Source organism: Microtus oregoni, unplaced genomic scaffold (genome assembly GCF_018167655.1).
Source record: "Microtus oregoni isolate MIOR12 unplaced genomic scaffold, Mior012 000020F_ref0000438, whole genome shotgun sequence".
NCBI lineage: Eukaryota > Metazoa > Chordata > Mammalia > Rodentia > Cricetidae > Microtus > Microtus oregoni.
This window is the reverse complement of record NW_024543079.1, coordinates 24,412,270-24,439,288: the sequence shown is the minus strand read 5'-3', so window position 1 is coordinate 24,439,288 and position 27,019 is coordinate 24,412,270. Positions and strand designations below refer to the sequence as shown.

The window sequence follows — 27,019 nt, the reverse complement described above, 5'->3', positions numbered from 1 at the left end:
GCGGGTCATTGAGCCTCCTTCTTGCCCGCTCCGAAGATAAACAAATCACTCCAGTTTTCCAGCCCTGAAATTAGCGCTGACTCACACAGGACTTTGAACAGCCACTGTCGCCTCAGGAAGGAGGAAAAATGTGCAGATTTTTCCTCTCACGCGACGGCCGACGTGCCGGGCTGACCAATCAGCACAGGACGGTGGGAACAGCACCAAAGTAGGTAAAAAAATTCGAGATGCGGGCCCCGAGCGCCGTGCAGTGAAGTCCAGCCCCCCCACCCCCCGGGCAAGCCCTGCACCCGCCCGCCGGCGCTCGCCCCTCCTACCGGCTCTCGCCCCGCCCACCCCGCGCTCCGGTCCCGCCCCAGGCGGCGCGCACACCTGGCCAGGTGGCGACTTCCATGTATGGGCAACAGCCGCGGGGTGGGCGGGGCACCTATTGGCCCCGCCTCTAGGGCAGGGCCACCCTCCCGGGAGCGTCCTTTGCCCGCCTTTCGCCGGGGAGCGGCCGGCGCTCCTTAGGACGGGGCGGGGGGGGGGGGGGGGATCCACGCGCTCCCCTCACTCTAGCTCCTGAGCGAGGTTTCCGTCAGTCTTCGGACGGCTGGGCCTCCTGGGTGGGGCCTGGCCGGGGGCGGGGTTGACTGTTGCATAGCAACGGGGGGGGGGAGGAGCGCTGCGCGCGCAGCCGCAGTCTCGCTGGAACCCGTGCCGTCCGCCCCTTAAGAGGCTCGAGCTGTCGCGTCTGCCTCGCGCTCGCTCTCCGGGTCTTGCTACCGTGCGGAGGACGCTTTTCATACTTTGCCTCCAGGCTCCTCGTTTCGAAGTCCGCCGCGGCGAACATGGTGAGTGACCCGCAGCTCTGGCGTCCACCAAGGGAGGGACTGTGTCCCGCGGCTCCAAGGCAGTTCCCGGGCCGCCGCCCGGGATCGTCTTCGGCCCGGCCTCGCTGCCTTCGATCCAGAGGTCTGCAGGTCCCCGGGGTGGGCCGCGGAACCCGGGGACCGTCCGTGTGGGCGCGGTTTCCCCCAAGGCCAGCTCAGTGACCCGTGGGCCTTTTCAGCCTTTTCCACCGAGAAGGAAAAGAAGGATTTTATTGAACACCCTAGAGGGCGGGGTGATTGCTAGCTAGCGTGATTAAGAACAGGGTGGCCTTGCCGTGGCTTTGTTTGTCGTATCTGGCAATCAGCTTCAGTGGCACTCTCGTTGGGCTTGTCAAGCTTGGCAGTGTCTCTTTTAACCCTTCCCTGCCGGCTTGTCCATCCGTAGCTAGAAATTTGCCTTCCCCTGAGAATATGGCTTTACCACAAACTTTGGGTGCGAGGGGTGAACATGATGTTGCTTTCCTGGTGCAAATATAAAAGCTCTCAGGAGGTCCGTTTAATAACTCCAGTCCGTTAACAAGAGAAACATTCTTTGTGCTGAGACGGTGGAGATGTTGAGTAATTTACAAACTTCTCTGTCTCTAAACTGTTACTCAAATCTGCTGTACAACAGTATCCCAACTGGGCGTTCAGGTAGAACATTTTGTCACTGTAGTCGGCATACACTGTTACCATTTTTGGTCAATGATTTGCTGGCAAGGCCTTGCCACACTGCTAGAAATACTATCCTGTTGCTGCATCTGTGCACTTGGAAGCAGTTGGTACCCACTTATCTGTCTACACTGTTTTCACTAAATAACAACTTTGATTTTCCTTAGGATAGAGCAACTGGCTTGCAGGTGCCTATAGCTCATTGGATTAAGTGGATAGTTTTCTTGATAACTGACCCTGCTTAATAGTGTCTTGATACTAAATCCTGTTCTTCTTTGGGTTTAATGCTATATCAGCTACAAATAGATCAGACCCTGAAGTCTTGTGAACCTCTTCAATAGTTGAAATGTATCTGTAGATAACTGGTTTATTAAAGACTTTGAGTTCTGATCCGTTTGAACACTCAGTGTAAGGAAGTGCTGTTTAGCGGACTGGTGCCTGCTCTCCAGTCTGCTGATGTAACAACGCCTTTTCTTTTAGTTGAGAACACAAACTTGATATTTAAAACAGGGCTAAACATTTTAAATGTCTTAATGCTTGGTTTTTATTAAAGCTTAACTTTCCTGTGTACGTTCAAACAAAATGAAAGAAGAATCTGTTGTATTTCCTGGTACATGGGGGGGGGGGGAGAGAGAAACCAAAGGTGGGTTCATTCTTACATCCAAGTCCTAATATATTTGTTATGGTCTGAGGACGTGGGTGCAGGAATGCCACTGCCGGCTTGGCACCTTGTGAGTCCTTGTGAGTCCCTCCTCCTTTCACTGTGAACTCTGAGTACTGAACTAAGGTAAGGTTGTCAGACTTGCCTGGCAAGTGCCTTCACTGCTGAGCCTTTTCACCAGTTCTGGGTGTGTTTTCAGCATGAAGGTTTCAGAACACAGACTCTTACTGTGTTTGATTTTATAGGCATGGGGCATCTCCATTCATTCCAGCCATTAGAGAGTATTAGAGAGAGAGTGTTTCTCCTTAATCATCCCAGATTCTAGCACTCTCTATACTTGAAACCTTTTAGATTTGTTGGTGAGCTGCTTGGTGTCCTTTTCTGAGGCAAGATCTCACTCTGTGATCCAGAATGACACAGAACTCACTGTGAAACCCAGGCTGGACTTGAACTTAAGGCAAGCCTGCCTAAGCCTCCAGGTGCTAGACTTACAGGTGTTAGGGTCTTGTTATAGCCCAGGGTGGCCTAGCATTCTGCTCTTAGGCTCCAGAGTGCTGGGATTATAGGTGTCAGCTAATATGCTTAGCTTTTCCCCCCTTCCTTTGTTTTTTCGAGACAGGGTTTCTCTTGTGTAACAATCCTGGCTGTCCTGAAATTAGCTGTGTAGAGCAGGCTGGTCTTGAACTCAAAAGACATTGGCCTGCCTCTGCCTCCCCAGTGCTGGGATTAAAGACGTGTACCATCATTGCCTGCCTCCCCCATTTCCTTTTTGGGGGGATGGTAGTGGGGAGATCAAATTTTAACTGCTTATGGGTTTGTTTAATTTAGAACAATTGCTTCCTGGTACTCACTAAGTCTTTTAGAAGTGGTTGGAATAAAGCAAGTTGAAATTAGAAAAATGAGATGTCGTGTTTTCAAATGTCTCATTACAAAATATCACCATAACTGTCTCTATAAAATCCCCTCCCACTGGGGGAAAATGTACCCTCTGTTTGCACATGTCCAATAAAATTTCTGTGTGTGTACTGGGTGTGTCAGCTTCCTCATATGTGCAAAGATTATTTGTCAGCTCACCATTAAATTCCTGACTTTATTTGCTCAGTTCTATTGGGTACAGCTTGACACATCACATGTAGATTTGGCTAGCCTTTTCTTTTACCAAGGAATGCATTTGCAGCATAGTTTTGTGGCTCTCTGGAAAGTAGGGTGTAGTCTTGCCTTGAAATACAGTCAAAGAATATGTGATAATGTAACTCTTATCTTTACACAGACAGAATTCTTCTCCAACAAACTGAGCTAATTGGGTTGGACTGAATTACCAGTTTATTCTGCACTTGGTACTTAGGAAAAACATTATTAACAATTCAGCCCCTTGATTTTTCAAGGCAGAATTTTTCTGTGTGGTGCTGGCTGTCCTAGAAGTCACTCGGTAGACTAGGTTGTCCTCATACTTAGATCCATCTGCCTCTGCTTCTCCAGTGCTGGATGGAGTTAAAGGCGTGCACCACCACACTTGACCGTTTATATGCCCATTTAACATGAAAATCAGGCTGTAAGGGATCAATTACCTCCCACAAATCACTTTTTCTTATTTTATACCCATCTTTAAAATGATTAATTTGGAAACATTTTAATCAGTGCAGAATAAAGTTCCCTTTTATCAAAAGAAAAATCATGATGATGAGGTCATATTTTAGGTATTTGTTATTACTGCAGCTTCCTAGTTACTCTCTTCCTCCCTACTGGGTACCAGTCCTGTGTCAGATCTTATACTGGCCCATTAGGAAGTGATTATATTCAGGATGTTGTAAACTCAAAGAACATTCATGATGGAGAAACTTCTCCAATAGAAGGAATGTGAACCTGGGCAGGTAACCAGGGAGTCTTGAGAAAGGATATGAACAGATCTTGTTAAAGAATATATAATAGACCTTTCCTATTTTTCTTTTCTAATAATTGAGATGATCTTACTGTAACCCAGGCTGGCCTCAAACCTATAGAGATAGGGTGTGTCTTAAGTGCAAGGTTCAGGTCCATTTCACCACAGTTACGTGAAGTTGATAGATTTCATTCTTTGGCATTTTTATGCCTTTTTTTTAAAAAAAATAAATTTACTTATGTGTGTGTATGCTTTACCTACATGTCTGTGTGCCATATGGGTGCAGTACACATGGAAGTCAGAAGAGGGCGTTAGATCCTTTGGAACTGGAGTTAACAAATGGATGTGAGTTGCCATGTGGGAACTGACCCTAGGTTTTCTGCAAGAGCAATCAGTTCCCTTAATTGCTGAGCCAACTCCAGCTCCTTCACTTTTCATGCTTTTACATTCTTAATTCATGTTACACCAGTGTGTTAAATTTTATATATATGTTATGCTGTGCCTTGCCTAGTCCCTTTCAACTTTTTTTTTTTAATTTTTGTGTTCTTTTGGGGAGGATGTTGGTTTTTATTATATGTACTTAGTTTATTGAGTTGTTTATATATGTTTGCCTAGGTCTACATGTAGAACTTAGAGAACAACTTGCTGGAGTTGATCCTCTATGATGTAGGTCCTGGGCATTGAACTCAGGTCATCAGGCCTATGGGCAAATGCCTTTACTCTGAGCCATCTCACCAGCCCAGGGTGTTGAATTGAACTACTGGGTCTTATTCCATTATAAAACTGCACAAGTTAGCCGGGCGGTGGTGGCGCACGCCTTTAATCCCAGCACTCGGGAGGCAGAGGCAGGCGGATCTCTGTGAGTTCGAGACCAGCCTGGTCTACAAGAGCTAGTTCTAGGACAGGCTCCGAAACCACAGAGAAACCTGTCTCGAAAAACCAAAAAAAAAAAAAAAAACAAAAAAAACTGCACAAGTTTATTTATCCCTTTATTAGTAGACATTTGGACATTTCTCCAGTTGACTTATCTATTTAAACTTTTCACAATAGTTGGTTTCCATATAAAATTATTATATATTACTTGTCTAGTCCCTGTGTGTCCTCTTGGTATAAACACAGAGACCCTTGGATGGAGAGCATGCATGTGTATTTTCTCCTCCTCTTGGTATGTTTTACTTTGTATCTCATTATCTATATAGCCTTTTGATGGCTTGAATAAGAAATATCCTTCACAATCTCATATGTTTGTACACCAGATCCTCAGTTGGTGGAATCCTTTCTGTTTCTTTTACCTAATTTGAGCCTTAAGTCCTTTGCCTGGCTGATGTGTAGAAAATGGTTTCTACGTTTCATTATTAGTACTGTTTCTGTATATATTGTACTTTTTTTTTAAAAAATTGATGCTAGAAATGGGCCCCAAAGCCTCACATGATGCTAGGCAAGCAAGGTATCACCATGCTTCACATCAGCTTACATGTAATGTTTATATATAAGACATGTATCTGTGAACCTGACTTCATCTGAGCTGAAATCAAGCACTGACAAAAAAACAAAAAACCAACAACAACCAAAAACAAACCAAAGAAAAACCCCAAGACCACGCTTGTCAGTGCTGGGTCCTTATACCGTGGACTGGTATTTCTCCACATGTGTCTTTCCAGACGTCTTAAGCTGTTAAATCACAGAAGAAAAGTGCTTCCTCTTTATTTCACCTGCCATTTCCAGGCTTCTGAGGTGATAGACCATAGAGTAGGTAGCTCATCTTAGTTGGGACCTACAGAGATTCATCTCCTCCATTCTAAACTCGTCTCTTTTTCCTGGGGCACTTCATTCAGACAGAATATTAAAAACCAGTGGAGAGATGGTACAGTAATGAAGAACACTTGCTATGTTTGTAGAGGGCCCAGGTTCAGTTCCCAGCACCCTCCTTAGGTGGTACACAAACACCTATAACTCCAATTCCAAAGGACCCCATACCCTCTTCTGGCCTCTGCAGGTACTGCATACACACAGTATCACATACAGACAAGCAAGCATACATGTAGTATACATAAGTATAAAATAAGCCAAAGACCCAGAGACTGTATGGAAGCTTTACTTCATACTTAAAAATTTGTTGTGAACTAATCAAACAAAGCCTACTTAAAAGTAACTATGCAGAACAAATTCATTCTCATCCTCTGTCTGACAGGATCTCCACCCTGTAGCTAGCCCAGGCTGGTCTTTAGCACTCCATCCTCCTGAGTGTGGGAATTGCTTGCATATGCCACTTCACCAGACATCACAACAGTTTTTCCATAAATAGAATTGCTTCAGTGAAGTAGTGTTTTAACTGTGTAAAGGATCTGAAATTCTTGTGTTTTTATACTATTAAGACTTACCTCCTTTCGGTAATAACCAAGTGTTTTGAGATGGATCATATCGTTCTTTTTTTTTCTTTTAAAGGTTTATTCATTATGTATAGTGTTTTGCCTGCATGTATGTCTGCAGGCTAGAAGAGGGCACCAGATCTTATCATAGATGGTTGTGAGCCATTATGTGGTTGCCGGGGATTGAACTCTGGAGAGCACCCACTGCTCTCAACCTCCAGACCCTGAGCCTTGGGAAACTGACTTGTATATATAAATGCATTGTCTTTGTCTGTAAAGCTTGCAAAGTCAAAAAGTCTCTGCCCCAGTCAAACATACATGAGCACCCGAGAGACAGGGACCTCGGTGCCTCCTACAGCAGTACCCCATCGAAGGAAGACTATTCCTTTCAACGTTTGTGTACTGTGCTATAGGTTGTACCTCTTTTAACCTGATCACAGAAAAAGAACAATGAATTTCCTATCGTGATTTTTCTTTTGGCATATCAATGTAATTAGCGTTTAGTTTTGAATATTTTCAACATAGATTTGTTGCATTCTCAAATGGTTATAGAGCTGAAGTTGACACAGATAAGATTAAGCTCTCTTATTTTTGGACAGATTAAGGAATTCTCGTTATGAAATTTTGCTTCAGGAATGTATATATATTTAAAAATTTCTCAGTGCTCCTTAAAGAAAGTAACCAGCAAAGGTGAAATTTATTTAAGCCAATATAATCTATAATTCTTTGTGACACTAGCTATCAACCCAGGACCTTGTGTATGCCTGGCAGTCACTCCACTAAGCCATCTCTAGCCCTATCTAAAATATTGTGTCAACATTTGACTGATAGAAAAATTAGTGACTTTTACATATTTTCATTGTTGGAAATTCTGTATATATTTTACACCTAAAGCACAACTCATTCAGGCTTGTTGTGCAGCTATCATCCTAGCTCTCTGGAATTAGAGACAGGCAGGAGGATCTTGAGTTCAAGGCCTTCCTGAATACTAAATAAGATGGTCTCAATGTAAGCACTTAAATATTCATTACACATATTTGACTTGTATTTACGTACCATGACTGTAGTTTAAAAAGTAGGCCCACATACTCAGGTTTCTCCTAATATATTTAACAAATTTACTAGCAATGGAGTTTAGAATTTTAAAGTTGTTAATTAAAATGAAATAAAATTTAAAATTCAGTTCCTTAGCCACGTTTAAAAAAGTCACTAAACTGCATATGGTTAGTGGTGGCCTTATTGATCCAGCCATATACTTTATGAATTGGTTTATTCAGTTCATGGTGGGAAGTTAGCTTGAATAACTGACAATTTAATGCTTTGCACTTACATAATCTAAGAAGCAGTACTAGGAATGTCAATCTGTATTTCTTATTTATGTGTGTGTGTTCACCTATGCCTGCTTGAGTCTGTGTTCCCACATGCATGTAGGAGCCCACAAAGACCAAAAGAGCGTTGGATCCCCCAGAATTGGAATTATAATTATAAACCTCCATTTGGGTTCAATCCAAGTCCTTTGCAAGAGCGGTAAGCACTCTTAATTGATGACCCATCTCTCCAGACAGTTTCTTTTTTAATACTTACTAAGATGTTTTTGAAAGTACCACTCTTTCAAGATGGGGCTGTACATATCAGTACGCAATCCCTTTCTCATAGTAGCCTACATGGATGCTACTAAATTATAATATGTGATTAAGAGGATGTTAATTTTGACAGACAAGTTCCTATAGAGATGGATTGCATTTATTTATTTATTTTAGTGGGGAGGTGTTTGAGACAGAGTTTCTCTGTATATTTTTTGAGTCTGTCCTGGAATTCGCTCTGTAGTCCAAGGCTGTCCTCAAACTCACAGAGATCCCTGCCTCTGCCTCTTGAGTGCTGGGATTAAAGGCGTGAGACACTGCTGCCCATCTGATTGTTTTAATTTTTATATCTGTTCTTATTTTTATAAACACTGCATTGGGAACTGAGGTTTAAGCATTGAAACAATTGGATAGGACCCTACCTTTGTATACATACTGCAATTCAGTTTGCATGTAAATCCTTAGAGATGAGACAAGAATTGCTGTGGTAACACTGTAATGATTCTGGCATACAGAAACTCCTCTTTTGTCAAAGGAAATTGGATGCTATTTGCTTATTGGCTATCTTGAATCATAGAAAATAGCTTAAAGACCTTACACATAAAAAAGAAGGTAACAACGTGTCAACTGTCAGGCAGTGTGTTCCCTTGCTCATGCCATCCTTACACACTTCAGGTGTGACCAGTTCTGCTCAGCCATACTGCCAAGCTGTTAGAGGCATGCTTTTGGAGTCTGTTTGTCACTTTCTCAATGGCTTCTGGTTAGTTGCTGTTTTGTTCTTCTATTTTATCAGTTTTCATTTCTTGCTGGATGGATAGAAAAAGCCAAAACCACTTATTTAATTGGGGGGGGGGTGGGGATTTCTGCCTAGCTGGTCCCAGCAAACTAGTCCTTCATAATAAAAGCGTCATGAGAGAAATGTACAGTGGGGGAAAAGCTGCTTGCATCATGGCTGCGAGGAAGCAGAGGTTAAAGAGGAATGGGCTGTGTCTAACCTATTTCCTCCTACTGATCCCCACCTCCGAAGAGCCACCGAAGGATGCAGAGATGGACAGTACCTTCAGTTTCTCAGTTCTTCATATTCTATTTGGGAGCGCTCACTCCTGTGGTCCACCTGATGACATTGATTCATGTTACGTTTAAATTCATTTTTTTAAGAAACGTCATCTTGTGTTAAAACTTTTATGCTTTGCACAGTTTCTTTCAAAATAGTCTGATTTATGAAATTGCCATGTCAAAATCGATTTGAGTGTTCTATACAGCAGGAACAATACAGTAAATTGATAACTTGAAAACCAAGAGGGATTACTTGCCGACTGTTCACCCAACAAGGGAGTGGTGTCCAGAATAGTCCAGCAAAGTCCTGAACTATCTGATTACAAGGTGCAAATAAATGGTGTCGAGTATGGTGACACACATCTATAATTTCCTCATTTGGGAGGCTAAGGGGGAAGGTTATTGTGAGTTCCAGGAAGGTCTAAAAAAGGTGGTGGTGATATCAAATATAGTGATTGTATATTAGATATTTCATGTCTTGTTTTTGGGACTAGTGTCATGGTAAACATGGGTGTTTACCAGACATCTTTTTGACAGGCTGATTTGATTCCTTTAGTATATATAACTAGTTGGATAGCTAGATTGTGGGAGTTCTGTTTTTAGTGTTCTGAGGAACCTCCATATTGTTTTCCATAATGCTGTATATGTTCATATTCCCACCAATGATATGTGGTAGTTCACCTTTTTCTGCATCTCTGCCAGCATGGGTGTATTTATGGACGGTGCATGGTTGTGCTTTGCATTTCCCTTCCAACTATACAGTCATTTTTCATATAATTGGTCATTTATTCTTTGAGAATGGTTTATTCAGCTCCCCGCCCCATCAGAGTTGCGATATTTTTCTATTGGATCCCTTGTCTCTCTTGGATCAGCATCTCTTGTTGGATGAACAACTTGCTAATGTTTTTCATTCTCTGCTGGATGTCTCTTCACTCTTGTATTATGTTGTTTAGAAACCAGTTGGTTTGATTAAAACCCCAGTTGCCTGTTTTTACTTTTATTGCCTGTGCCCTGGGGAAGCCATCCAAAAGCTATTGTCCACTCAATGTCTTGCAGGTCATCCTTGAGTCTCCTGACAGTTTTATGGTTTGGGGGTCTCATGTTTAGGCCTTTGATGTACTTTGGCTTGATTTTTATGTGATGAGAGATTGGGGTCTTGTTTATTGTTTTGTGTATGAATTTCCAAATTTCTCAGCTTCCTTCATTAAAGACTCTGTCCTTGCTCTAATGTAGGTTTTTGGTGCTTTTTCCAATGATTATTAGTTAGCTGTAGATTATGGAATGATTTCTGAGTTCTCTGTTCCATTGGTCTGCGTGTGTGTATATTTTTACGTTTGCACCGTGTTGTTTTGCTTATTTGCTCTTTGTAGTATGTTTTGAGGTGTGAGATAGTATGATTTTTTTTTTTTTTGCTAAAATACTTTGACTACCCAAGTTTCATTTTTTTTTTTTTTTTTTATTTTCCTTTCCTCTCTTGTGTAACCTAGACTTCATACACAGGGTGTAGCCAAGGCTGTATTTGCCTCCTGCTTCCAATTCCCAGGTGCTGGAATAGCAGGCATGTGACACCATTCCCATCTTCCTTTTTCTGTTTTGTGAAGAAAACCAGTGCTTTGTGGGTAGAGATCACATTGACTCTAAATTTGCTTTGATAGTATGGACATTTTAACAACGCCTTTCTGGGATGTCTTCTCCTGTTGGTGTGTAGTCTCCATTGTTCTCTTTTCCTTGTTTTGTAATTAGCATTGCTTAATAATCCACTCCCTTGGCTAGATGGAGGCCTAAGGGGTTTTGTTCTGTTCTTGTTTTCTTTGATGTAGCACTAGGGATGGGGGATGATACCTGTTAGCTAACAGTCTGTCTCTACACTGTATCCTCAGTCCCTTGGAAGGGTTTTCTGTTGCTGTTGTTGTTTCTGGCTCTTTGTTTTAGCAGTGGGGATTGAGTTTTTTTTCTTTTCTCTGCAAAAATGCTACTGATTTGGTATATGGCCTTTTGTATCTTGCAACTTACAGAGTTTATTTGTCAGACTTTTATATAAAGAGTCACGTTGCCGCAACAGAATATGCGCTTCTCCTCTCCTGGCTGGCTCTCTATCCTGTAGCTCTTTCCTTGCTCACCTTGCTGCTCTGGGTAAGACTTCACATTCTGGGTAGGAATGGGTATCCTTGTCATAGCCCTGATTTTACAGGGAATAGTTTTTGATTTTCCCCTTTGAGATGATGTCAAGAAGGTTTTACTTTTTCAAATATCAGCAGATTCATGAAACATTCTCTACTTGGTAAAACTAGTAGACAACTCGTTTTAAGTAATGCCTCTAAATGTTTTCAGCTTCAAAGTAAATGGGCCCATGGCAACAACTTAGACCACATAAACTTTTAAATGTGTTATTTTGTGGAATATTGATTTCTTAGTCATGTTCTTGAATATTGATTAGTATATACATTTTTATCTCTTACATAGCATTAATCCTGAAATTTATATGAAATATGAAGCTCACATATTAAGCAGTTAAAATACATATTTAAAGGTTTCAAGACAAAAATACTATTAAACTTTTATTGGTTGAGTTAAACATGTAGTTGGCAGCATCACAGTTGTAGCTGGTGGATGGTGGCTAAGATGTGAAGGGCAGAGTGGAGTGGTAGGTACTAAGAAAGTGGGAATGGAGGTAGCTGATCAATGCTGGCCTAGCTCGAAGGCCTTGGGTTTGACCCTATCACTGCATAAGCAAAAACAAAGTAACAATGTAAAAACACCCACTAACAACAGCTCTTGTTCTTTTGTGGGGAAGCCAAGAGCAAGAGTCAACTAACAAATGGTTAGACAATATTGGATAGATAATACTGCAGTGATAGAAATAACAATAGTCCTTGTCAGTACATGGAGGGTCATGCAGATTTTGGTTAGAGCTGATGGCGAGGGACAAATAGGAGCTGCTTTCCCAGAGGAGGATCTGAGCTGACCCTGAGGGCAACCAGATGAGAAAAGGAACTGTGTAGCACCATGAGAGAATGTGAGATGTTCAGGGAGCCTTAATAATGAGCTTCTCCTTAAACAGCTCTTAAGTAGCAAGTAGAACTTCCATTCGATCTGCTGCATTGGCCATCCCAGCACATGTGTGCTTTGTTCTAAAGTGACTGAGGATTTTTATGGTTGGAATCGGTTGTTCACTTGGCTTTTTTTTTCTTCTGTTTTTAGTTTTTAACTAACTTTTTTTTTTTTTTAAGATGGTTTCTCTGTGTAGCCCTGACTGTCCTAGAACTCAGATTGGTTTCAAATTCAGTGACCCAGCTGTCTCTGCCTTGAATGCTGCAATTAAAGGCATGTACCATCATTCCTGGCTTCACTTTGCTTTTTTCAGATGAAGCAGTTTTAAAGCAGAGTTAGCTTGAAACATTTTCTGGATCACTGGTATCTGATGCTGTAACTGCAGCTAGAGTGTGGTGTGGTGGCCCTGGGAGGGAGGGAGGGAGGGAGGGAGGGAGGGAGGGAGGGAGGGAGGGAGGGAAGACAACCAGTGGGACAGCAGGCATACTTCTGCTGTATGTCGTTAATAGCAGTCCTGCAGGCCTGAAGCTTGACAAATGGAGCAGAAACATGAGCTTACCTATCTTAGCTCTTTGGCCAGGATCTTTAACCTGTAAAACTGCACTTAATACCTCTGGATATTTTCAGTTTCTCAGGATATTGGAGAATCCCTGTGTGTTCCTTGACTAATATATCCTGGGAAGGGACATAGGATGAAACACACTTATTTGCTACTCTGTCACGGCTTTCTTCATTGTGGGTGATGGCTTCCTAAAGTAGTGTAATTGAACCTTTTATTTTTGAGATTATAATATAATTACAACATTTATCCCTTCCCTTTCTTCCCTCTAAGCCGTCCCATATCCCTCTCCCTGCTCTCCTTCAGATTCATGGCCTCTTTTCATTGTCGTTGCCCGTATATACATATACATTCCTAAGTGTAACATACAGTCTGTGCGATGTTGCTTGTATGTATGTTTTCAGGACTGTTTGGCACTGAACAACCAGTTGGTGTGCTCTTCCCTGGGGAAGGCCACCTTTTTCTTTCCCAGTTTTCCTCAGTTTGCTGTAGTTCTTTGTGTACGGTTGAGGCCCCATCCAGTTTGGCATGTCTATTGGATGTGGTTTCATTCTTGTTCAGTTCACATTTGGGCAGCCACGTTGGTGAGACTTTTGAACATTGCTTCTTACGTGACCAGAAGACAAAGATCTCAGCAAATGCTCTGATCCTCTGGCCCTTGCAGTCTTTTCATCCACTCTTCTGCAAAGTTCCTGGAGCCTTAGATACAAGGGTGTTATGTGGAAGTATCCTTCGGGACTGGGCTGTAGTAAAAGGCGTGGCCAGCTGCATTCCTGCCCGGATTCCGGCTAGCTTACCCCCGAAATAACAATACACAAATTGTATTCATTTAAACACTGCCTGGCCCATTAGCTCTAGCCTCTTTCTTGCTAACTCTCACATCTTGATTAACACATTTCTATTAATCTGTTTACCACGAGGCCGTGGCTTACCGGGAAGATTCTAACCTACATCCATTTCGGGCCGGAGCTTCATGGCATCTGCCTGACTCTGCTGTCTTTCTCCCAGTATCCTGTTTGGTCCACTCCATCTATCTAAATTCTGCCCTATCAAAAAGCCAAGATAGTTTCTTTATTAACCAATGAAAGTAACACATAGAAAGAAGATCCTTCTACATCACTGGGCTCCACAGCTCTGCGTTATGATTGGTTGTGGTTTTCTGTCAAGGTCTCTGTTACAAAGAGAAGTTTCCTTGATGAAGGGTGAGAACTATACTTACCTGTGGGTATAATGACAAATATTTGGAGTGTAGTTAGAGATTGTGCTGTTAAGTGGTGGTGTAGTTTCTCCTAAGATCCATGACTTCACTAGCACTGAGTAGCTAGTTGCATTTCCAGTACTAGACATGGTTTCCCTCTTGCTGAGCAGGTCAAGTCCAGTTAGAGAACTGCGGGTTACTACCAAGGTGTGCGTGCCACTACTGCACTCTTTGCCCCTTTCTTTGCTGTTCAACCACCTAATATATTGTTTATTTTAGTTAGCATTGCAAAGTATTAGGTTTCATTATGGCAGTTTCAAAGAAGTTTTATTTTTCTTTCTCCCTTCCATTGTTTCTCCAGTTTTTGTACTTTCTGCTGCCAGTAACAACCTTTCTGCTTGCATTGCACATGTGTTCTGATGCCCTGCTCCTTCCTCAGCACTTCCTTTCACCTTTATCATCCCATTTCTAATTCATCACCTATGCACATACAGATCTGTGGACATTACATGCTAAGATTCATACGTGAGCAAGAACTGCAGTGTTGTTTTTGAGTTCAGGTTACCTCACTTGATATGAGATTTCTAGATCCATCCTTTTTCTTGATATGTAGTTTCTAGATCCATCCTTTTTCTTGATATGTAGTTTCTAGATCCATCCTTTTTCTTGATATGTAGTTTCTAGACCCATCCTTTTTCTTGATATGTAGTTTCTAGACCCATCCTTTTTCTTGATATGTAGTTTCTAGACCCATCCTTTTTCTTGATATGTAGTTTCTAGACCCATTCTTTTTCTTGATATGTAGTTTCTAGATCCATCCTTTTTCTTGATATGTAGTTTCTAGACCCATCCTTTTTCTTGATATGTAGTTTCTAGACCCATCCTTTTTCTTGATATGTAGTTTCTAGATCCATCTCTTTTCTTGATATGTAGTTTCTAGACCCATCCTTTTTCTTGATATGTAGTTTCTAGATCCATCTCTTTTCTTGATAAGTAGTTTCTAGACCCATCCTTTTTCTTATATGTAGTTTCTAGATCCATCCTTTTTCTTGATGTGTAGTTTCTAGACTCATCCTTTTTCTTGATATGTAGTTTCTAGACCCATCCTTTTTCTTGCAATATTGTAATTTCATTCTTTATGGCAAAATGAAATTCTATTGTATACATATCACATTTTTTTCAGTGTCTTTTTTATCTGTTGATGGCATTACTAAATAGTCAGGAGAAAAAAGAGATGGATACTACCAAATGCCACAGTTGTCGTGAACAGGAAGCAGGGAATCTCTGATTGAGGAGGTAGTCTGTTCTTGCTACTGCCCTGCCCTCTGCCCTTTGTTACTCAGTGAACTCATCTCTTTTTTTTCCCCCCAAAATTAAATAAATTCTTGATTCAGATGCAAGTCAGGTTTTTAAATTTATTTTTATGTTCACTGGTGTCTTTCCTGCATGCTTGTCTGTGTGAGGGCGTGAGGGTATCAGGTACCCTGGAACAGGAGTTACAGACAGGATTGAGCTGCCATGTGGGCACTGGGAATTGAACCCAAGTTCTGTGGAAGAGCAGCCAGTGCTTTTAACTGCTGAGCCATCTCTCCAGCCTCCAAATACAAGTTTTAACTTGTCCAGTAACCTGAGGCTTACTGGCAACATGACTTATTGAAGAGTTGAAGATGCCCTAACTGGATCTTCTAGTTAATAATAGTAATAATTAGTGTGCACTTGATAAATGGCACTGCCCAGCACTGTGTTCCAGTGTTTGGCGTATGTGGTTCCACCTGTCTCCTTGAGTTAAAGAATAAGCAGCTCTGGCCGCCCTGGGGGATGCGAGAGGATGCTGTGGGCTTCTGCTTCTCTGCAGAGAAAAATCTTCTAAAGTGGAGCATTTCCAGCTCTGCTTAGGAGACAAGAGTAACCAGTTTGCTTGCTTGTTTAAGGAATTTTCTCAACTCCTCGAAAGACAATATTCTCAGTTAATTACACATTTGTCAGAATGGTCAGGACCAAAGTTGCTTTTCCTGGTCTTGTCTCCATAAACTTTTCCAGTTCTTCACTTCTTTCCCAATATTCAGTGCATCTTCCATAAGGGATAAAATAAAATATTCTCTTTTAATCCACCTGGAAGAATTAAGCCTTTGCCTAATTTGCTTAAGTTAAACTGTTTTGCATGAAACTTTGACTCTTCATTTTTATTGCTTTGAGTCTTTGATACAAAGATAACCTACTTTTCATAAACAATGCCAGATTTGATGCTGCACACCTGTAGTCTAGCACTTATGATGTTGAGGAGAGATAATTATTAATTTGGTGCTATCCTGGGATATATAATGAAACCCTGCCTCACCAGTATGTGGGGGTGTATGTGTGTGTATTAGCAGTTTGTTCCCCTCAAAATTGCTTCATTGCCCTCAGAAATAGTCAACCATAAATAGATTAAATACTAAATGTGAAATCTTTGCCCTTAGAGGCATTAATCTGTTTTTTGCGTAGTATAATAGCTGAAGTTCCAAATGACGTGGGTCATTAACAAAAACAGTGGACTATTTCCCAAGACAGAAAGTTGTGTAATACATTTTATAAATTTGTTTGTCCAAAACATACTGTTTTAGTATTGGGTCAGTTTTATGTGCTGCTGCTTTTTAAATTTCTTTGAAACTCAAAGTAATAATTTACTTTCTTATTGTCTTATATATTTCCAGTGTGGTGATGGCTACCACAGTAGAAGGCAGGAAAGAAATGCTAACACAGCTGTTATTGGCCCACATGTTTCCCTAAGACAGCTGAAAAGGGGATTTTGTAATTTAGGATCATACCTGAGGGTGACTAGGAGTCTACCTTCATTTCTTGTGTTCACTTTTCTCCCCCTTTCAGTAGGGTGACCGACTGGAAAGATAGCAAGCTCTGTAGAGAATGAACTCTGGAATCCAAAGTCAAGGGTGGAGGGACACATATGGCAGGGTGGGGGCACAGTAATTTCACTGGCTCCTCCCATTGCATTCCATCTCTTTTCTGGCCCTGATGGAATTATGGTCTTTTTCTAATCACCTTCCTAAATGCAGTGGAGCTGTTGTAGGAGACAGAGGTAGGGACTCAGCCCCGAGTCAGCTCCGCAGCACTGTCTTGTCTGTCTCTGCTGCAGGCATTAGCAGTAGCCAGCAGCCCAGCTCTTAGTCCTGTCTCTGCTGGTCCTGTGCAAGGTAGAAACAAAGGGAATCCTGGACCTGGTTTGAAACGCCCCAGCTCCTTTGAGAAACTGGTCAGAAGGAGCCACTGACTGTTTGCTGTCAGTTGTTAACTTACAGTTGTCTGTCTGTCTGTCTGCTCTGCACCAGTCTCACTTTTCAGACATTTTAGACCCTTACACAAACAAGGTTTAGAAATTAATAATTTTCTTAGGTAGCTCAGTGACTTTAATTGTTTTCTTTAATTAGGATTAAAGTGTAGTGAGTTTTAATGGAGCCAAGGGGAGGGAGGTGTCCTACTTGTGTTGTGTTTAGCAGTGAGGATGAACCTCAGTCTGGTGTCCAGGTTTCGGGTGGCCTGTTGTTAGTGACCATCACATTTAGGTTTGAACTGATTCACTGGTTAATAAAAATTAAAGCCTCAAAACTTGATGTCTTAAGTTTCAACGATTGTCACTCACCCTTGTGGTAGACTTGAGAGACTTGATCTTGCAGCTATTCTGCCATTTCCAAGATTATGCCCAGTGTCTGTATTACTGTTAGCATAATTCTGTGTTTGACTAGGAGCTATTCAAGGAGTGTGTACCTCATGAATCATGAATCTTGATTTAATCTCAGTTGGTGAGGTTTTTTTTTGGTTGTTGTTGTTGGGTTTTTTTTTTTGTTTTTTTTTTTTTTTTGTTTTTTGTTTTTTTGAGACAGAGGGCTTTGAAGCCTGTCCTGGAACTAGCTCTGTAGACCAGGCTGGTCTCGAACTCACAGAGATCCGCCTGCCTCTGCCTCCCGAGTGCTGGGATTAAAGGCGTGCGCCACCATCGCCCAGCTAGTTGGTGAGTTTTTAAAAATGATTTATTTTATGCACATGGGTGCTCTATCTGCATGTGCAACTTTTATATTAGAAGAGGGCATCAGATCCCACTATCAGTGGTTGTGAGCCACCACGTGCTTGCTGGAAGTAGAACCCAGGACTCTGGAAGAGCAGCCAGGGGTACTCTGAGCCACTGAGTCATCTCTTGAGTCCTCCAGTTGGTGAATTTTATAAACGCTCCATCTGAAGAGACTCAAGACAAACATATGACCCACTGTGCTTGAAGCAGCTGTTCTGACGCAGGGTGGAGCGTGGATTCCTATTCTCCAGTGGTTCCTAGTACAGAACATGGAGACATTTCAGCTGTGACTCCATAGCTTTTTAAGGCAGTCAGAGCGCTTGTGGTAGCAGTCTATTTTTGCTCTCAAATTCCTTCCAACTGTAGCAACTTAGTGTTCCTGGTTCAGAGATTTTCAGTGGTCTGTATTGTTTCAGCTGTACGAACTTTAAATTTAAAATGGAATTTGATTTAATTTTATTTAAAATAAATTTACAGGTTCTTGACTGCTGAGCAGTTAAATGTTGCATGCTGAAAAACAGAACTGGTAGGAGAGGTCTTTTTCTTCTCAGCTTTTCTTGAAGGAACCAGATAGGCTCTGCCTGGCGTTACTTCTGAGATGAATGCCTTCAGGCTAGGATGAACAGGCAGCCTTTTTGTTAGGAGAGCGTAGTGACTGCTCCGGTGTGAGGGCCTATGAGGAGACTCAGGTGAGTCCTCACAGAAGTCCAGACTGCCAGGAGAGCTGTTTTAATGCAGCCGGCTTCTTCTGTGACCTTTTGTCCTTTGACTTAAGAAGCTGTGAAGGGACCTTAGATTGTGCCAAGTGTCTGTGCACAGATCCTTGGACTCGAGCGACTGGGATTTGTAAAGGACTCCACTCGTTCATCACAGCCTACAGGGGAAGGGGTAAAGACAGTAGTCATCGTATTCATCAGGTTTTAGGACTAAATGTTCGCAATAGTCACCTGGATCTTATGAATGTAGACTCTTAGGCTCTACTCATCATATTGTGCTACCACACAGAGTAGGAGTAAAAGAGCAGCATAGGTGATGTTTCTGATGGAAAAGGCTTGGACTCTGCCCACCATAGCTGCAGAATTGTGTTTGCTTTGTTTTCAGTTACAGTACACGACTGATTTCTAAATCGGTTTCAAGTTTTGTTAGAGAGACTTAGGTACTTTAGGTATACTCAGATATTGGTTGAATAAATACAAAGCTTCCAGTGTTGCCCTCTAAGAATTGGGCGAGCACTAAATGGACTCAGTAGGTATTTAAAAAATAGTAATAAATGAGAGTTCATGAAGCTGGGAAGGAAAAGTTGTGGGCTGGTAGGGGAGGAGTTAGAGGGGAGGAAATGGCAGATGGATTGATTCAAACACATTATATGAATGATAAATTTTAAATAAACTATTTTTAAAAGTAAGACTTAGTTGTTGGTTAAAAAACTTAAATATCAGCATTATTATGGACTAGAGAGGAATTAGAGTCTGTTTCTAGTTCTACCTTGACAATATTAATTAAACATTATTTTCCATTTCTTCAAAGATCAGAAAATCCTACTAAAGCAGTAAAAGGCTTGAAAGTGATTTTTTAAAAATATAATAAGTATGCATGTTTAATAAGAATGTAATCTGAATATAGTAAGGTTGTAAAGTTTGTTAGTTTTCTATCTAGTATTTTCTGACTGCCATTAAAATGTGCTGTTCATTTACAGTAGTTACATTTATAAGAAAAATGTGTGGATTGGTTAGCTAGATTGGAGGAGTTTGTGAATAGATGCAGATTAGATAGCACTACAGTGTACGCAGAGCTTAACAGTTGGGTGATGAAATTTTGATAAACGCCAGTTTCCCAATATACCACTCCCCCACATTCTTATAGGCATCTTTTTCTCTTATATTTTTGTAACTGGGTTTCACCAGTGTAGCCCAGGGTGGCCTTGAACTGTTGATCTTCTTGCCACAGCTGTCAAACTGCTTGCTTGGATATAGGCATGCATCATGACAGCCAGCTCTTGCACATGTGTTTAAGCAGTAGGGTTTTTGCAGAGCATTTCCATCACCCTGAAAGAAAATTGCCAGTTAACAATCTCTTTCCTCTTCCCTTGACCCTGGAAACCACTAGTCTACTTATAGATCCGCCTTTGGGGACATTTTATATAAATAGAATCATGCTGCATACAGCCCTTTTTCTTTGGCTAATTTTTTGAGTGTGATGTTTTCTGGGGCTCATTTATGTTGCAGTGAGTCAGATCCTCGTTTTTGCTTTGTGTGGATGTACTACTTAAAAATCCCTTCACTTAATGAACTTTGGAGTAGCTTCCATTTTTGTCTATGTGAGTAACGTTTCTGTGAACATTTGCATATGGTTGTTTATGAGGGCACATTTTTATTTCTTTCCTAAGTATACCCAAGAACTGGAGTTCTCAGATGTTGTATTAACTCTCTGATTAGTGTCTGAGAAATGTACAGGTGGGTGACCTGTGTGTCATTTTGCTGCTGCAGTGTGAGATTACAGCTTGTCCAAACTCACTAACATTTGTTAGCGGAGTGTGTGTGTATGTGTGTGTGTGTCAGGGTGGAGACCAGAGGTCAATCTCAGATATTGTTTCTCAGAAAATGTCCATCTTGTTTTTGAAACAAGATCTCTCATTTAGTGTTTATGGAGTACCCTTGACTGGCAGGCCACTAAGCCCAAGATGTTCCCAGTTGCTGCCTTCCTAGTATTGAGATTACAAGTGTAATACCATGCCCAGTTTGCTGTGGGTATTAGGTATCGAACCCAGGTCCTTTTTGACTTACATAGAAAGCACTTCACTAAGCTTTTCCCTCTACATGGTAAACTGAAATTAAAAGCAGCAATTAATGTTACTGAATATTGATTAGAACTTTGAAATCTTTACATAGTGCTTTTTTTATTGTGAGAGAAAGAGATGTTATAGGATGAGTTTTTCCAGCCATGAAGCTGAATTTATCTGTTTTGTTTCATGTAAAGGATTTTATTAATATATAATAATGTATTATTAATATACAGACTTGGAAAATGATCTCAGTTAAGGCTCTAAGAAACCTGTAAGAAAAAACAGTTCAGCCAGGCTATGGTGGCGCACGCCCTTAGTCCCAGCACTCAGGAGGCAGAAGCAGATGGATCTCTGAGAGTTCAAGGCTAGCCTGGTCTGCAGAGCTAGTTCCAGGGCAGCCAGGACTATTCTATAGAGAAATCTTGTCTCAAAAAACCAATAAAAAAAAAGAAAGAAAGAGAAGAAACAGTTGAGGGTTGGCGTGTGGCTCAGTCAGTAGAGTACGTGCCCAGCATGCAAGAAGCCTTGTATTCAGTCCCCGCACAGCGTTAGCCAGACAGTGTCAGACGTAATCACAGAACATGAAAGGGGAGAAGTTTATAGTCATCCTTGGCTACACAGAGACCTTGATGCAGCCTGGGATTCATGAGACCCTGTTTCCGAGAGACAGACTTGGGGGTTGGCAGTGATGACACCATTCAGCTGTCTGAGATCTTGGGACAGAAGAGACTGTTACAGTCAGATTCCCTTCCCATGTACTGTGAAAATGGCTTCCATGGTATGTGTAAGTCTGAAGTCAGTGATGGTCGTGTGAGCGGATGCCAATCTAGAGCTAAAATGTCTTGTTCTACATTTGAAATTACAATTGTTGTCAGCCTTCTGCACATTCTGTTCCCCTCATAGGCCTCAGGAGTTCAGGTTGCGGATGAAGTATGTCGCATTTTCTATGACATGAAAGTTCGGAAATGCTCCACGCCAGAAGAAATCAAGAAAAGAAAGAAGGCTGTCATTTTTTGTCTCAGTGCAGACAAAAAGTGCATAGTTGTTGAAGAAGGCAAAGAGATCTTGGTTGGAGATGTTGGTGAAACCATAACCGATCCTTTCAAGCATTTTGTGGGAATGCTTCCTGAGAAAGATTGTCGCTATGCTTTGTATGATGCAAGCTTTGAAACCAAGGAGTCCAGAAAAGAAGAGCTGATGTTCTTCTTGTGGTGAGCACTTAGAATCAACCCCGAGCTTCTGTATATCCGAGCTCTTAGAGAAACGTGGGGACCAGAATGGTACTAGAGATGTTGGGGTTTGAGCCAGGACCATGCATGTGCTAGGCATTCCCAGACCCTCAAGATAACTCGTGTTCATTATCAGAATGTTTCCCAGCTTTCATAGTCTTAGTTGTAGTGATAGGTTAGCTATGTTGTCTACTTGAAAGAACATCATTTTAGGTAGTTTATTTTATGGATTCTTAGAACTTGTTTCTAAATCAAAATTCCCAGCTTCTACCAAATGTTCCTACTGGTAAACCAAAGCCTCTCTTTGCTCTACTGGACACATATTCTTCATGTAGGTATTTGGAGTGTATATTTTTTTGAGGCCACTAATACTGTTCCTTCTTTATTGTAGTTTGCTATATGTTCTAGTTAGGTTACCACTATGTACAAAGGGATATTTCATTTTTAATTTAAATTTTAATTGGTTAAAAATGATACCGCTATATTTTGAGACAGGGTCTCACTGTATAGCCCAACCTGGCTACTCAGTAATAGCCCTTCCCAGTGTTAGAAGTACTGGCATAGTCTACCATGCCCAGCTAAAATTCATTGTTTAGCAGAATGAATATCTATTTCCAATTTGTAGCCACATATTACTGACAGATGTAGAGCATTTCCATTGTTGCAAAAGATTCAGCTGAGCAGTGTTCTCTAGTTAGCATTTTTAAGTGATTTATTGGCCTTTTCTAGTTATTCTATCTTTTCAAGTATTTGACGTTAAGCCTTAGACAGAAGTCTTATGGCCAGGTATGGTGACACATACCTTTAATCCCAGAACTTTGGAGGAAGATGCAAGAGGATCTCTGAGTTCCAGGCCAGCCAGGGTAAAAGAGGTGCAGAACTGGAGGTCAAAAGCATTGATATTTGGAGGAAAGTAATGGTGGATTCCATCACTTCTCTTCCGCTAAGATTCCCGTTAAACCAGGATGTGAGACTGCAAGAGTGAGGTCAAGGTCTGTGTGAGGGAACAGACAGCCACCATCTCTGGAGAGTAGTGTATGAAGATAATTGCTGAGGGGCTGGAGAGATGGCTCAGCGCTACACACACTGTGCTCTGCAAAGGACCATGGTTTGTTGTCAGGTAGCTCACAAGAGCCCGAAGCAGTTACAGGGAGTGTATGCCCTCTTCTGGCCTTTGTGGACACCTGCATGCATATAGTACACATACAGACAAGTAACCACACTTATGGACATAAATGAAAACTTAGAAGGTCATTATTGATAAGCCTTGAAGTTAGTAGAATTTGGATTTGAATGAGGTGCATTAATTAAACTTTATTTCTCCTATACATCACTCGTAGTGCTAGGAGCTGAGGAAACAGCCCTATTCATAAAATCAGTAAAGTCCCTGGCTTTGGGGAAGTTATAGCTGTGTGGCAGATATATTGGCTAAATAGGCTTTTAAGTTGGACAGTGGTCTTTTTTTTTTTTTTTTGGCATACCTTTTTTCTTCACTATGGTTATTGTACATATGACCATCTGTAACTTTTACCTTCAGAGGTGGGAAATAGAAATCTAGATTCTGAGGCCTGTCTCATTTCTGCTGGAGACTGTTTAACATGGTAGAGGCTGTACTTTTCACCAAAGCCATCTTTTCACTCTGGCATCTTTCTGTCTAGGGCACCAGAACATGCGCCTCTGAAAAGCAAAATGATCTATGCGAGCTCGAAGGACGCCATCAAGAAGAAATTTCAAGGTATGGGCTAGACTTTCCTATGAAGTTTTATGGGTATAGTGAATCCCTGAATTAGGATAAGAATATCTCTAAAATTCCTTATTTTCTTCAGTGAGCTTTGGCGACAGAGAAGGGAGAAATGCCCTCTGAGCATCTTCTGTCTTGGACTGGTTACATTGCATCTGCAGGCCTGTGTTCATGGCCTTTCCCATTGGCTGTGCATCATTCTAGAGCTGGGTTTAAGCCAGGTTCTTATATGGCAGGTGGTTTATGTTATTTGTATTTAACAGTCTGTTTTTTAATGTAGCCCATGACAAGGCCGTTGAAAGGAAATGTTCATAAGTGGGGAAGAATTCTCTTATCTCTCGCTTTACTGTTCAATGGTATAATTTTAGGTAATTGATTCATCTGGGTCCAAAGGAAAATACACTCACCTTGAGCTGGCCAGTTGTATTTGGCTTGCCACTGGGTGGCTGGGGTCCGGATGAAGTGGCCTTGGCCAGACTCCAGCCAGAAGACATTGGTATGGTAGAAGAGCATGAGGCACAAGCCCCAGAGGCTTGCACAGGGCTGAGCTTGCTGTCTAACTGCTGTGTGACCTTTGGCTCGAATCAATAACCTCATTGACCTCAAGTCTCTCTGCTCTGGGGAAGGAGGCTTGATCTGAGTCTTCTTCTGCCATCTCCCTTCCACTGTGTGATGTCCAAGTAGTGGAGGGAGCCCAGGTTACAAGGGTTTACCCAGTGCTGGTATCATTTGTTTTCTGTGACTGGCATTTGTATTCTTGGAGTAGAACTGGTTCGCCCTAGCTTGTTTTAATGAGTTAAAGAATTCCTGTTTCCTTTTCTAAGTCCCGCTGCTGTTCAAGTAAGTGGGTTCTTCATGCATTCAAGTTGCTTCAAATGACTTTCAGCTTCAGTACTGTGATGAAATCCAATAGTTAAGGGGAATTGCTACATTGGACTTGATTTAGGAATATTAAATGATAGACACCTTGAAAATTTTTTTAGTGGAATCATCAATGGCTTTCTCAAATTAGTCCAAAGTTGGCTAAAAACTGACCTGTTTGAGTAACGTTTGAGAAATGATCTTCAAATGGTAGACACTCACTGTGCAGCTGCTTTAAAACATGCAGCTCTGTGCAGAGAAACTGCTGTGTGCAAGCCCATGGGTGAGCTAGTTCTACAGTGTGCTGATGGAATTGTCCTAAGGCCCCCTCAGTGCCACATCTTAAGTGTGGTAGTGTGGTGTGTAATGCCACCACAGAGCTGTTTTCTGTAGCAGTGTTTTAGTTCATGCTTGCTTGCTTTTTAAAATTTATTTATTTAGATTTATTCTATTCATCCACACATCCATCCATTCATTCATTTATTTTGGGTTTTTTGGGGGGGACCCGGTTTCTCTGTGTATCCCTGACTGTCCTGGAAATCAGTCTGTAGATCAGGCTGGCCTCAAGCTCAGAAATTCACCTGCCTCTGCCTCCAAAATGCTGGGATTAAAAGCGTGTGCCTGGCTTCTGCTTTGTTTTTAGTTATGTGCACATGTGAGCGCAGGTGCTCTCAGACCCTGTGGATCTGGAGTCGCAGACCATTGACTCTAAGGCACTCACTCTAGTGCTGTAGACTGATCTCTGGTTCTCCACAAGAGCAAGAAGTACAAGTACTCTTATCTTAACCATTGAACCATGTCTCCAGCCACCATATCTCCATTTGTTTTAAATAAAAAGTTACTACGCCTGCTTTTTATTGAAGTATAACATCTTTAATAAAGTATATATTCTAAATTATTATAGAACCCCACAAAATCTTTCTTGACGCTCTTTTTCATTTGTACCCTTCTCCTACCTTTCCCTGAACCCTAATGTTAATTGGTACCCTAGCATCTAATGGCTTACATTAGCTGGGGCTGATTTAGAGTTAAATAAATGGAATCATAACAGGATGTGCACTTGTTTTTCTGATTGCTTTCAGTCGGCATTATGTTTGTGACAGGTCATCATTTTGATTCATGTGCTTATACATTATTTCTTCCTACAATTGGATAGCATTCTGTGGTCCGTTAATACACAAGGGTCTTTAGTTTGCTACTTTAGAGAAATAGTAAGCTACTGCATAATTCTAAATAGAATTTGTTTTTCTCTCTAGGCATAAAGCATGAGTATCAAGCAAATGGACCAGAAGACCTCAATCGGACTAGTATTGCAGAAAAGCTTGGTGGCTCCTTAATCGTAGCTTTTGAAGGATCCCCTATTTAGATCATCAGCCAGTGCCACAATTGAAAGCTTCCATGTTTAACACTATCCTTTCACTATAGAAGTAAAGCAAATATATTAGGCCAGGATCTCACTGAGGGGAATTTGTCTTGTCATCTTTATAGTAAACTAAAAATTCTATAGATGTGTGCAAACACCAACACCTACATAAATCTAGCCTCTAAAGTTTCATTGGTGTGGAATTAAATTCTTATTGGCCAAATGCCTATTTTCATGAAGTGACTTACAAAGATTTTGTTGAGCTCAGGATTTTAATAACACAGTTCACAAAACAGTACAAGGCAATGTGAAGCGAACTCTAAATCTTGACTAACCTCAGCAGTTACTTTTGTTTCCTTTGCTTAGAAAACTGATTGTAATCTATGTATAATTTTCATCCAAATTCTCTATTTTTCCTTGACTTAAACAAAATAATGAGGTATAATTTTCTTTAGTGTGTACAACACTAATATACACTAACAGCAGTAACTAAGCCAGGCAGTCTTCAGTCATCAGATACATCACGAGACTGCTTCAGAACTGTGTCTGCTTAGAATCACACTGACCTTGCAGCACACCATCCAGAGCACAGTGTGGAATGCAGGAAGCAGCCCTGTACCTGCAGCAAGAGGCTCCCTGGGCTGGGAAACTGCTTACAGTGACTTTGTGTCTTAGAAATCATGGTATATCCTCAGGGGAATGTTCAGTGTCTTGTAACAACTAATTATATTGCAAATTAGGGCTTCATTGTAATCTACTTCATTAATGAAAAATGATAAAGCAGTGTATTTAAAAAAGTCAGGGTGCTGTCAATCTTTAATTTCTCCTTCGGAACCCTGCTGCATCTGGTATGGTAGGATGTGGAACAGTGTTGAGTGTTTCCTCTGGGGCCTGGGAGGACACAAATCCCTAGAGCAGTTTACCAGCTGTGTGGGAAACGGGAACAAGTACCACGGATGGCACTCACAGGGGTCTGCCTAACGACACTTGGAAGTGATAACATCACAGGCACGATACCACACAGTGTAGATGCACAAGCAGCTCAACTTAGAAGTAGCAGTGCTGGCTTTATGTAATAAAGGAAGCATTTGTAACTTA

At 41.4% G+C, this 27,019-nt stretch overlaps 1 protein-coding gene across 1 annotated transcript; it reads left to right on the top strand.

Moving 5' to 3' along the window:
- Positions 1-674: 674 nt before the first annotated feature.
- Positions 675-27,019, top strand: Dstn (destrin, actin depolymerizing factor). The gene is made up of 4 exons (XM_041670537.1): positions 675-836; positions 21,631-21,938; positions 23,615-23,691; positions 25,815-27,019. The coding sequence occupies exons 1-4, from the start codon at positions 834-836 to the stop codon at positions 25,922-25,924; spliced, it is 498 nt and encodes a 165-aa protein (XP_041526471.1). The 5' UTR covers positions 675-833; the 3' UTR covers positions 25,925-27,019.